Source organism: Microcaecilia unicolor, chromosome 3 (assembly GCF_901765095.1).
Source record: "Microcaecilia unicolor chromosome 3, aMicUni1.1, whole genome shotgun sequence".
NCBI lineage: Eukaryota > Metazoa > Chordata > Amphibia > Gymnophiona > Siphonopidae > Microcaecilia > Microcaecilia unicolor.
Window position 1 is genome coordinate 503,347,722 of NC_044033.1, and position 13,399 is coordinate 503,361,120.

The following is a 13,399-nucleotide window of genomic DNA, read 5'->3' on the forward strand; positions in this document are numbered from 1 at the left end:
CTCAGAGGGAAGTTCCTGATGCTCCCTTTCGGTTGGCTATAAGCACGCAATTGTGGAATGCATTGCCTACAGACCTGAGGACTTATCTCTTCAACAAGGCCTACAATGAGAACCGATAGCCACACTAGTCCACCTCACCAACCCACTCAGTTAAGATAACCCACCTCCTATAATTACCCTACTCACCCCCTTCCTCCTTCCTCCTTCTCTCTTCCCTCACTTAATTTCTACACAACACTAAATATATCTGCTATCCTGTAATGACAATGTTTACAAAACTATGTAAGCCACATTGAGCCTGCAAATAGGTGGGATAATGTAGGATACAAATGCAATAAATAATAATAATAATAATAATCAGGCTTTACCCAATTAGGATAGGTAATTGTTAAAGCCTTCTTTGTTTATTTTGTACAGCGCTGCGTAACCCTAGTAGCGCTCTAGAAATGTTAAGTAGTAGTAGTTAAAGCCGCCTGTGGTAGATGCAGTTGTTTCTGCTGTCACCAAGAAAACTACAGTGCCCATAGATGGTGGTACGGCCCTGAAGGATCCTCATGGCTACAGGTCGAGACTCTTCTGAAGCGTAGTTTCAGTCCTTTGGTGGTTTAGGCTGCACTGCAATCTGTGGGGGCTTAGTAACCAGGGCATGTTTTAGATGGGCTGAGAAAGTATCAGATGATTTTTCCCTAGTGGACCGGGAGGCCACTAAGATTGAGATAGGGTCAGCCTTCCTGATGTGCTTTATGATTTACTCCAAGCTTCAGTCAAGTCTATGACTCTGGTAATGGAGGCTGAAGGTCTTGCTTTGTGGTTGGTCAGCAGTTGAGGAATCTAAATTCAAGCTAAAGAAGTTTCCTGCCTGTAGGCGAGTCAGAAGTGCCATGTCTCTAAGGATCGCCCCAGAGTGGCAAGCTGTGGTTTTTTTGGCTGGTGGGGGCCATGCCTGTCATTTACAGCGTTTTTGTTCTGGGAGAATTATCTCATAGATCTCATTTTTCTCAGCGTTCTTAGTCCTTCCATGGAGCCAGATGGGGAGGCAGGGATATTGGTACAACAGCCCTATCTCAGAGGTACGCTTCACAATGACGGTATCGGGGCCCGTTCTCTGATAGCGGTTGGAGCTTGGTTGAGAGATTTCTCCTTCATGCCCATTAGTGGTATCTGCACAGAAGTGGAGTTTCTGCTGATAGATGCACTCTGTTTGGAGCGTGTTTGCAGAGCTACATGAAGAAGCTAGGCCAGTGTCTGCCTACCTTTTTCTCATTGCTTATGAGTGTGTGTGCTCTTTCACAGTGCCTTTCCCACTAGTTTTCACTTTTATTTCAAGTGATTCTGACCAGCTCATAGTCATTATGAGACATAAAGACCTAAATACATATATCCAACATAAGGAGCAAGAAGGGATGCAATAAAAACATTCAAATATCTCGAAGGTCTAAATAACGAGCAAGCATTATTTTTTATAGAAAGAAAATTCTAGAATAAGAGGTAATAATGAGTCTGAAAGAAGAGGGTCAGACAGGAATAACATGAGAATACATTTCTTCAGTAAAAAAAAAAAAAGGCTCATTCAAGTTTTGCTTCAGTGAACGTGGCACCCCTTTTGGTCCCTATGGGAATGATAGCAGCTTCCCCCACCCCCATGCCTCCAGAGGTGAGGAGTCTTGTTTGCCACTGTTTGTGTGTAAAACCAGTAGTGCGAGCTCAAAATGGTTGGAAACAATGATGGCAGGACAGAAGAAACCGTGGAATATTTAGAGTGAATGCTTAACATGCGCCAACAGTAGGGAGAAGATCGGAGTGGCATGGGGTGAGGAAGTTCCTCTTCTGCCAGTCAGTCAGGTTTTCAGGATATCTACAATGAATATGTATAAGATTGATTTGCATACACTGCCTCCTTGGTATCCAAATCAGTCTCATGAATATTCATTGTGGATAGCCTGAGAACCTGACTGGCTGGGGCTCTCCCAGGTCAGATTTGGGAATCACTGATGTATGCCCTCACTATCTCCTCCTTCCCCAGCACCAGACATAATTCGAGGATATTGGTTGTGCCTGTTTTACTTGGTGTTCTGAGTTTTTACCCTACATGAAATCTGGCTCTGGGTTGATCAGTGCTTGGAACACAGTGCAGATGGAGACAAAAGCTGTAATGGAATTCAGTTGGGCCTCAGATAAAATAGAGAATCCCTAGTTTCACTGAAGTCAATGAAAAACCAGGAATCAACGAGAGTGTATGTTAAGTTAATTGGGCAGAGTAGATGGGGATCTAGGTTTTCCATTGTATTCTACAAAATTAAATGTTTTATAGGATCAGATGGAATTAAACAAATGTTATGGTCTCTTTTGGCTCTCCATCTCATTTTTTTTGTTTGTTTGGGGTTGGTTATTTTGTTTTTGTTTTGTGTTTGACAGAGGAGATTACAGGACAGGAAAGAGGCTGAACATGCGTAAGGTCATTCCGTACATTGCTAGTCAGTTTCGTAAGGACAAGATCTGGCTGCGGAGGACCAAGCCCAGCAAACGCCAGTACCAGATCTGCTTAGCTATTGATGATTCCTCAAGTATGATCGACAACCACTCCAAGCAAGTAAGTAGCAAAAGACAAATCCCAAACACATTTGATACAGGTACTGTAGTAGCAACCCAAACATGATTTACTGATCAAAGTGAAAGGGATCCATTATATTGTCATTGTAAAACTGAATGGTGAAACTCATCCTGAGGATAATTCATGTTTCAGTAACTAGACCTTCAGTTAACCTGTATACAGAAAGTCTTCTGCAAAAATAAGGGATAAAAGTAATGGATGTCTGAAAATTATTCTTTTTAAAAGTGGAAACCTACTTAATTCTGATTAACAAAATCACAGAACTGCTCTGATAAGTGAATTTTTTTTTCTGTCTTTCAAAGCATAAGTGATAAACTGTATCTTTTATTTATTTGTGACATTTGGAAGCCCTCAGAAGGTAAACAGTGGTTCTAAGATATGTGAATGAAATTCCTTCTCCAGTGTATACATACGAGGTCAAAAATGGAACCCTATACCCAAACAACCCTGTTCGTATAGATATGGAAGGTAGTATTACAGTAATGGCTGTGTGTCAAGAATTAAAATTTTAAATTTTATTCCTCCATTTGATTTGACACTATTCTTTATCATATGCCCATGTTTTTGTTTCAAGTAAAATTATCCACTATTCGCGTCCGATATGAATAAAAAAATAAGTAATTTATCTGAAAGACAAGAGGAAAATACTCTGGGGAAACTGTGATCAAATAAAGTCCAAATTCTTCCACTGATGCATTCTAATGAAGAACCAATAGCAAATTCAAACAGTACCAGCCTAGTTTCAACAATCCAAAACCTCAGTCCAATGAGCATATGCACTCCATTCAGAAGTGATGTTTGTGTTAAAAGCCCTTTGTTACTAATAAAAATCCTTATTTAAAAAAAAGGGTGTGGTGTGGCACACGTGGAGACTTTTACTAAGCTGCTGTATGCAGTTACACAGCTTAAAACGGTATACCATGGGACATGCTGAGGCATCCTGCAGGAAGTGCCAAATGTTCGTGCATTGACCATTTACTAAGAATTTTTAAAAAATTTTTGTTTGAGGGGGGTCTATCTGAGGGTTGAGAGTGGACATTTCTGTGCCAGCCAGTTAGCACATCTAAATTAGTGCGTACTAAGTGGTTAGCACAGGATTACCTCATGAGCCGTTACACGCCTACAAAATGGGTGGCACTAAGTGCACATGCAGTGACTTTCCTTTTTGTTTTAGTGGCCATTCGCTGTTGGCAACATTAGTGCATCACACAGTTGGCCAGACTCTGCTTTACAAAAGGCATCAGGGGTTATATCAGCTGTTTTAAGAAAGCTCTCGTGACATGGACAGCCATATTATGCGCTGCAGATTTATACAATACCAATAATCTGTATATGTTGTGAATCCAGTCACCAAAACATTAATACTTCACTATAAACACTCGTGTTCAGTCTTACATACTCCAAAAAGTTACATATGTTTATATATGAAAAGTAGGAAGGAAAGCCTCAGACTTCTGACGGATGCCTTTATACTTTTCTAACCGTTCATGTATACATCACAGGCATAAAAACCTTCCAACCTCCCTACTTTAACTCAAACATTATTTTTAATTAACATGTTCAAAAAAACTTTCATTTAAATTGTACTTAGCTTAAATTTAATTTCATGGTATCCTCCAGCAATGTGCTGTTGGAACAAGTGTTAGTGAAAGGAATTTGAATTACCTCCTATTGAAATGTGAGCATGGTTGGATTTGTCTACATATTGTATATCCTGATTGAGCATTGAATTAGATTGGACTGTGTGGTATGCTGCTTTTTTAGAGGATTTATATATTTAACTTATTGTGAGCACTTCCCAGATATTGTATAGCGAAAATAACAAGTCTGTAGGAAGAGACTAATCCTCTTCAAATACTCTCCACTCAAATGTTTGTATCGCGCTAGGAGAAATAGATCCACAGTGTGCTCTCAATCACATCTATAGTTATGTATATGTATGGAGGAAATTACTCAATGTGTCAACCATTTGCACAACCAGTGTGTCGCATATGCAGAATAGAGTTTGTCAGCTACTTCCGCTAACAATGGTGACCTTGTTCACACATCACTGTGACCTCTGGTGTGAACAAAATTAACCATAAATATTTACATGCTATAAAATATATGTTTCCATGTCCATAAAGAGATATAACGTACTGAAACTTAATATGCCCGCTGCCAAAGATAATCAAAACTCAAACAAAAATAAATTGTATATCAATATGTCACTTAGCTATGGTGTCCTCATAGAGCTGCAGTCTGTTTGAAGGACGCCACTGCTAAGTGACATAATGATATACGGTTTATTTTTGTTTGAGTTTTGATTATCTTTGGCAACAGGCATATTACGTTTCAGCACATTATATCTCTCTCTGGACATGGAAACACATATAGCATGTACACACGGTTAATTTTGTTCACATTAAAGGTCATAGTGATGTGTGAACACGGTCGTCGTCATTGTTAGTGGAAATAGTTGTCAAGCTCTGTTCCGCATATGCAATGCACTGATTGTGCACACGGTAACACACTGAGTGATTTCTTCCATATATATACATAACCATAGGTGTGATTGAGAATGCACTGTGGATCCATTTCTCATAGAGCGATACAAACATTTGAGTGGAGAGTATTTAAAGTAGATATTGTATACTCATATAGAAAGTACACATTTTGCATTAGTAGGTGTGTTCTAAACTTTCAGTTGCTATGTGGTCCTGTCTCCCCCATCTCCCCCATGATCTAAATGCCGTACCAGCATGGATATTGTCTCGGTACTACATGCAAATTCAATTTTCTGTTGCTTTATTATAGCAGTCAATGACAGCTCCTGTATTGTCTTAAATTATATTTATAGCTGGCTTTTGAATCCCTGGCTGTGATTGGAAACGCTCTGACACTTTTGGAAGTTGGTCAGATTGCTGTGTACAGGTAAGGATGCTGTGCATTTTGCCCTTTCATTTAGTCACCAGCATACCACATTCATATAGGAAAAAGAACAAAGCAAAGGAAACCTGAATAAACGTGAACATTTATAAATTCATTAATGCTAGTGTAATTATTTATTTCCTTTTTTCTGGTCTGCCTAGAACTAACTAGACTGCAAAATAACATACATTTGAACACAAAATATATAAAACATCAACACAGAAAATCAAAATATAATAAGATATCATACAGAATATGGTGGTGGTTGAGAGATTATGTTGAGGCTTTCTGGGATAAAATATTACCTTTTATTTATTGGGGTTTATTAACCACTTTTTTGAAGAGATTTACCCAAGGCGGTGTACAGCAGGTAGAGTTTAACATAAAACTTATAATTTTGTTAACAGCATGTGTCAGGAAACGCCTAGCACCTGCCTGGGGCTACCCCGTGACCACTTAGAGGGTCTAGCCCCAGCACAGCTCAGGTCCACCTGCCACTTGTGCTCTACACTAGCACCCTCCTCCCACTGACTGGGTCCCAACCGCCTCTGGGCGAGTCTCCCACTCTCAAATTATCCCCAGTGATTTCTAGATTACTGGGGCCACACTCCCAGTGGTCCCATAGTTCCCAGAAAGCACTCACAGACCCAACACACAAACCACCAAGATTTTAGTCGGTCCAGACGAGAGAGTCAGTAAACTAAAAGGTTTATTGTCATAAAAATATTCAACAGTAAACCATAAAAACAGAACAAAAACAGTACACAATAACAGGTAACCTGAATATGGATCAATATTAAACGATCTAAATATTTAGTCACGACCTGGATAGTGCTTGGGGAGTACAGGAAATATAGCTACTCACAAGTTACAGAATATAACTGTTCACAGGGTCTCAATGAAGAGATCTTTCTGTCTCCTCTTCCTGGCTGAGACTGGAGGGAAAAAATCCAGTATTTCCAGACTGAATTGGAACTTCTGGACCAATCCAGAGCCTAGAACAACATTTTTTAAAAGTTGCTAGCAACATCACTCCAGGTTACTTCCTCTCTGTGTTAAACTAAAGAAGGAACAGTCATTTCTCTGTAACAGCTTTAAACATAAAACATGCACCACCTGCTGGCCAGACTAGAGAAATACATTTCATGAAATCTATATATATAAAAGGCACCACTGAAGCCTCCAGCCGGAAGTGTGAAACGCCAGAGATATCCGGTTTCCCCATGAGTGAAGGAAAACAGTACAGCACGAAATCCCAGGAAACAGTGAAGGACTCAGAGGGGGGAGGGGAGAGAGATGCCCTCACTCTCTTTCTAACAAAAACACAGAACAGCAGGAAACAACACTGAAGGACTGGACTCAGGAGGGGGAGGGAGAGAGGGCAGAGGGCAGGAACACACACACTCCCACACTCTGAAGAAAACCTTGCTAGCCCCCGTTTCATTTGCATCAGAAACGGGGTTTTTTTTACTAGTATTCTTATAATTCACATGATGGAAAAACCCACTATTTCACCACAGCATAACAATAGTAAAAATAACCAAATATAAAAATAAATACAATAAATGAGGTAAACTTGAGAACAGCAAATTAAAACTTAATAATAGGACTACTATGGAACAGGTTCAAAATATACACATTTAACAGCAATAGCAGAGAGATATGAGATATCAGCATAATACTACTGAAACATCTAATAAGCATGCATTAGAACATTCAAATAACATAGATATGATGCAAATGATTTTCTACAACTTACTATGTAGCCGAGGGGCCAAGTGCAGATATATAGATGGGGACAAGATGGGTGGTACAGACAGGGCTGCCGAGAGACTCGGCCGGGCCTGGGGCAAGGCTGCCCTGCCTCCCCCCGCCGCTGCAGTCCGCGGTCTCACCTGCCTGCGTCCATGGCTCCGGGCCCCCTGCATTCAAGGCAGCAGTCGCAGATCACCTCTTTTCTAGCCTTCCCTCCCTGTGTCCCGCCCTCGTCTGATGTAACTTCCGGTTTCCGCAAGGGCGGGACACAGGGAGGGAAGGCCGGAAGGGAGGCGATCTGTGACTGCTACTTCGAATGCAAGGGGCCCGGAGCCGAGGAGGCAGGCAGGTGAGGCCGGGAACTGTAGCACCGGTGGCGTGACCCCGGTGCCGGGGCCCCCTTGGAGGCCTGGGAAATTTTGTCCCCCCTACCCCCCCCCCCCCCCTCGGCGGCCCTGGGTACAGAGTCAGTTGGGATAAATAGATGGGTGGCTAATCTCAAAGCCAGTTCTTTGTACAGTTACCCAAGATATAAGGAACTGGTCTAAGTTGCATTGTGTGTAGCAAGCTAGTTCAGGTGCAGAGTGGTGTATAGTCCGATTTAAGGCTTGGGAGAAGAGCCATGCTTTCACTTGTTTCCTGAAGTAGAGAGAGTCTCGAGTTAGACGTTGCCCCTCTGGGCGTAGATTCCAGAGCGTGGGGGGGGGCTCGCTGGTGGGTATATTTAGCAGTGTCATACAGGCATTTGCTCCCCTAGTGAGAGTAAGGGGATGTAGTTGGTTGTTTTAGAAAATTTTAGTCATATTTGTGTATGTGTTTTTATTTTTGCGATATTGATATATTTCTTTTTTTTAATGTATTGATGTTTGTGTGAATGGCTTTTGGGACAAAAGCAATAAGTAAACCTAAAATAAAATAGAAAAAAATAACTGTGTTTGGTTCTGATTTTATTTCTGTAGTTTTGGCGAGTCTGTTCAGCTTTTGCACCCATTTCACGAACAGTTCTCCGACCAGTCTGGATCCCGGATACTGAGGCTCTGCAAATTCCAGCAGAAGAAAACACACATAGCACAGGTACCTCAACTCTGCTTACATGTAGATCTTATTCACCTACACAAAGCTAAATTATTTTAAAATTTATTTTCTTTTAAATTAGATGTGGAATTTTGTTTCAAGGTGATGCATACCTTTCTGCTCTCATACCCACTGTCCTATTGACACAGGGGTTCCCTTGACAGGCTCCACAGGGGTTTGGAGCATGAGTGGAGAAATAGATAATCTCTAAGTGCATTTAAGGCCTTGAGTCATTGAGGAAAGGACTCTCATTCCTCACAGCTAACCCCTTATATAATCTTTGGAGAAGCAGTCTCTTCCCACTTCGATTTGGTTTTGATATTCTTCCTCTTGCAACATTTAAATGGATTACAAGTAAACCTTTGGTACTGCTTTTCGCAAGCAGGGGTGGCTCCAATAGAGGTAATTGTATAAGGGACTTGTTTTGAACAGGTTTGTACATAAGTAGGCTCATATGAAACTGTCCAGGGCATACATACACACAAAGTGTGCAGTACTGATGAATATTGCATATTTTCTGTGATATAGACATTCCTTGGGATAGAGAGTAGGTGGAGTTAGGTTGGGAATGGTAATAATGCCTGTATTTTATAACATATGACCATCTCTGGGAAAAGTGACTAAAGTCTCAGATACAAAATGTTGAAATTGGCCAGTTTTTCATGTCATGAGTCCATAAGCAATCTGTTAAAGTTACATGTTTGAACTCCTGTAACTTTATTTTTTCATACTAAAGGCTGGGGTTTGGACTGCTGTATTGCAGATTGTTTGCTCTAACAGAATTAATTAGAACCTCATGATTTGTTTCTGGAGATTTTAGTGACCTTTTCTCAGAGATGGTCACATTATGTGCCAATTCTTACTAGCATATATGTGTACAAAGCTGTGTGAGAAAATGTATATGCTTCTTGGGATGAATCTATATTTGTTGCTTTAATAAAAAGGCATACAATGGACACACTTTTTTCACCATTTTCCTAGGCAGCCCGTTATGAAATTGCCAAGTACAGCAGCGGTTATCCTTCCTCTCACCTGTAGCCCTAATTGTGCATCCAGGCCATGAGGAATCCATGTTTTGTCAACACCACCACCACCAAGAGGCTCATTTTCAAAGCACACAGTTACATAGGTTACTATCAGGCTTATTTTCGAAAGAGAAGGAAGCCCATCTTTCGACACAAATCGCAAGATGGGCGTCGTCCTCACAGGGTTGGCCAAATCGTCATCATCGAAAGCCGATTTTGGGCGTCCCCAACTGTTTTCCGTCGCGGGGATGACCAAAGTTCCCAGGGGCGTGTCTGAGGCGTAGCGGGACTTGGGCATGCCTAACACATGGGCATCCTTGACCCATAATGGAAAAAAAAGGGCGTCCCTGACGAACACTTGGATGACTTTACCTGGTCCTTTTTTTCTTACGACCAAGCCACAAAAAGGTGCCTGAACTGACCAGATGACCACCGGATGGAATCGGGAATGACCTCTCCTTACTTCCCCAGTGGTCACTAACCCCCTCCCACCCTCAAAAGAAATTTTTTTTTAAATATTTTTTTGCCAGCCTGTACGTCAGCCTGAAATATCATACCCAGCTCCATGACAGCAGTATGCAGGTCCCTGGAGCAGTTTTAGTTGGTGAAGTGCACTTCATGCAGGCGGACCCAGGCCCATTCCCTCCCTCCCCCCCCCCCCCCCCCCCCCCGCTACCTGTTACACTTGTGGTGGTAAATGTGAACTTTTCAAAACCCACCAGAAACCCACTGTACCCACGTCTAGGTGCCCCCCTTCACCCATAAGGGCTATGGTAGTGGTGTACAGCTGTGTGTAGTTGGTTTTGGGGGGCTCAGCACACAAGGTAAGGGAGCTATGTACCTGGGAGCTTTTTCTGAAGTCCACTGCAGTGCCCCCTAGGGTGCCCGGTTGGTGTCCTGGCATGTGAGGGGACCAGTGCACTATGAATGCTGGCTCCGCCCATGACCAAAGGGCTTGCATTTGGTCATTTCTGCGATGGGCATCCTTAGTTTCCATTATCGCGGAAAATCTGAAACGGCCAAGTCTAGGGACGACCTAAATGTCAAGATTTGGGCGTCCCTGACCGTATTATCGAAACGAAATATGGACGCCCATGAGCAAATGCACAAAATATGTCACGAGTTGTATGAACTACAGCTAGCTGATATTGCTGAGCAACTTCAGCGGGTTTGTCATGGACATTTTGAGTTTGGTAATAAATCTAGTAAGGTCTTAGCCCAAAAGCTTAAGAAACAGGCCTCTCGTGGTCACATCTCTAGTCTCATGAATAGTGATGGCGCAGTGACATCAGAGCAAAAGCAAATGCAATGATTGTTCCAACAATTTTATGAGAATCTTTATACCCCTGACATTGACCCTTCGAAGGAGTCTATTTTAGCTTTCTTAGATCGAGTCACGATGCCTGTACTGTCGGCAGGAGCTCAACATTTACTATCCCGCCCTATTGAGCTGGATGAGATCTATCAGGCGATTCACACTCTATCTCTGGATAAGGCACCGGGACCAGATGTCTTCTCTAATAAGTTTTATAAAACCTTTGCTAAACGTTTGGGTCCGCTGTTACTGCGTCTCTTTAATTCCTTTAGTGAAGGCCATCTGATTCCGCAAACTTGGAATCTGGCGACTATATCAGTAATACTAACACCAGGCAAGGATCCCCTTAGATGTGGATCCTATCATCCTATCTCATTATTAGGAACTGATTATAAAATCTTTACTAAGATATTAGCTACCCACCTGCAATGCCATCTTCCATTCCTGGTCCATGAGGATCAGTCGGGCTTTAATCAGTGGTCGCCAAACTTTCGATAATATACGGCGGGCACTCCATCTAATACACTATGCAAAATCAGATGGAATCCCCCTGGGTTTGCTCTCTCTAGACACGGAGAAAGCGTTTGACAGTACATTGGCCATTTCTGTTTGCTGTTCTCGCTAAAGTGGATATTGGAGGTCAGTTTATTTCTTGGCTCCATCTACTGTATGCTGCCCCCTGTGCCTCAGTTAGGGTTAATGGTCAAGGGTCTGTTCTATTTGATCTGGGCAGGGGCACTAGACAGGGGTGTGCTCTATTGCCTTTGCTTTTTGCATTGGTGGTGGAACCCCTGGCTTGCTGCATTAGAGAACATCCAGAAATCGTTGGGGTGACTAAAGTGGGGGTTGGAAACCCAGATCCTGTTATTTGCAGATGACATTTTATTAACTTTAACTGATCCAGATACATCCTTTCCTGCATTGTCATCTGTTTTGCAGGAGTATGAACAGGTGTCCGGCTTTAAAATTAATATGGAAAAGTCAGAAGCATTGAGTGTTAATATTACTGAAGAGCAGTTGGGCAAAAAATGTATTGGTTACTTGGGGGTTAACCTGACGCGCGATTTAGCTGACTTATTTGAGGAAAACTTCCCAGGGAGGATATGCGAGATATTCTCTGAGTTAGACTGATGGGAAGGGTTTGCTAGGCCGAATTAATGCGATCAAGATGATAGTGCTTCCCAAATTGCTCTATTTATTTATGGCTGTCCCCATCTCCCTGCCAGATCAGTTCTTTCAAGGTCTGCAGCGAAGAATCTTCTCCTACATCTGGAAAAGGAGACCCCCTAGAGTGCGAGCGGAGGTGATGTTTCAGAGGCATGAATAGGGAGGGATGGGTGTTCCCTCTTTTGTAGGTTATTACCAAACTGCCCACCTTCAAATTTTGGCAGAGTGGCTTCACGGGTCAGGGAAGATTTGGCAGTCTCTTGAGCAATCATGGTTGGCTCCTTATCCACTGCAGGCCATCCCTTGGCTCCCGGACCAACTTTTGCGTAAGGTTGTCCGTGAGGCTCCACCACTCCTTCGCTAGCCCTTACTGGTTTGGAGTGCAGTTCGGAGAAAAGTTTTTCCCGGAACGGGTTTATTTTTTGCATATGTACATTCGATATAGATCCTTGCTATCGCTCCTTGGAGCGGCTAGGTTTGTGTAAGTTGGGCCAGATATAGGAGGAAGGAGAATTAATATCATTTCAGCATAGTCGGGAGGAGTATGGACTTCCTGCTCTCAGTGCATTCCAATATCAGCAGGTACGGGACTTTATCACCAGAAGGGGTAAGGGGGAGTTAGGTTTATCTGAGAGAGCTTTGGAGCGGGCAATGATGGGGGGAGAGGGAAGGGGATGTGTTTACAGAGTATATAGGGCCCTCTAGCTCATCATAAACCTATTACATACTACTTGTCAAAATGGGAAACTGCAATGGGTACAACCTTTGCGTACTCACAATGGGAAAGCATATTTAAATCTCTTCTTAAAGTATCCATATCTAGTCATCTGATGGAGAATGGCCATAAGATCCTATATGGTTGGTACTATACGCCTAAGTGACTCTCCAAAATGTTTCCCACAAATTCAGCCTTGTGCTGACGGCATTGTAGCCAAGAAGGAGACATGTATCATATCTGGTGGGCCTGTCCACGGGCTCAAGATTTTTGGGAAGTTGTATTGAACCTTGTATTAAGCTTAACCAAGTCTCAATATCCTTTGAAGATGGAACATTGCCTTCTACATGCTAAGCCGTGAGGTGTGAAATCCTTCACTCATCAGCTGGTTACTCAGGTGTTTGTTGCCAGCAAATTGGCACTTGTCGCGGCTTGGAAACGGCTGACTTTGCCAGGCCTTCAACAGATTCTGTATAAGATGGACTATATTCATTTAACGTCTAAATTAACAGCTATGCGTACTGGCAATATGTTGTCATATCATCGTATCTGAGACCCATATGTACATTGGTCTTCTGGCCCTATTATCGAAGCTGAGATTCTAGAAGTGGGAGGTTTAGTCTGGGGAAGGGGAGGGGGTTGGAGATAAAGAATACTTGTAGCTTTATTTAGCAATCTGATGTTTGTAATAGAGAAATTGTCAAAGTGAGATGCTTTGTTATGCCTTCATAAAAGCTAAAAAAAAAAAAAAAAAAAGATGGACGCCCATCTTGTTTCGTTAATATGGGTTTCCCTCCCCTTCACTGGGATGTCCTCAGGAAAACTTG

General features: G+C 42.3%; 1 protein-coding gene across 1 annotated transcript in view; it reads left to right on the plus strand.

The window, feature by feature from the left end:
- The window catches only part of MDN1 (midasin AAA ATPase 1), a 548,987-nt gene that overhangs the window by 523,666 nt on the left and 11,922 nt on the right, over nt 1-13,399 (plus strand). The window contains exons 97-99 of the mRNA XM_030199093.1: nt 2,416-2,590; nt 5,451-5,524; nt 8,236-8,350. Of these exons, the coding sequence (XP_030054953.1) occupies nt 2,416-2,590; nt 5,451-5,524; nt 8,236-8,350 (364 nt within the window). The remainder of the gene's footprint in view (nt 1-2,415; nt 2,591-5,450; nt 5,525-8,235; nt 8,351-13,399) is intronic.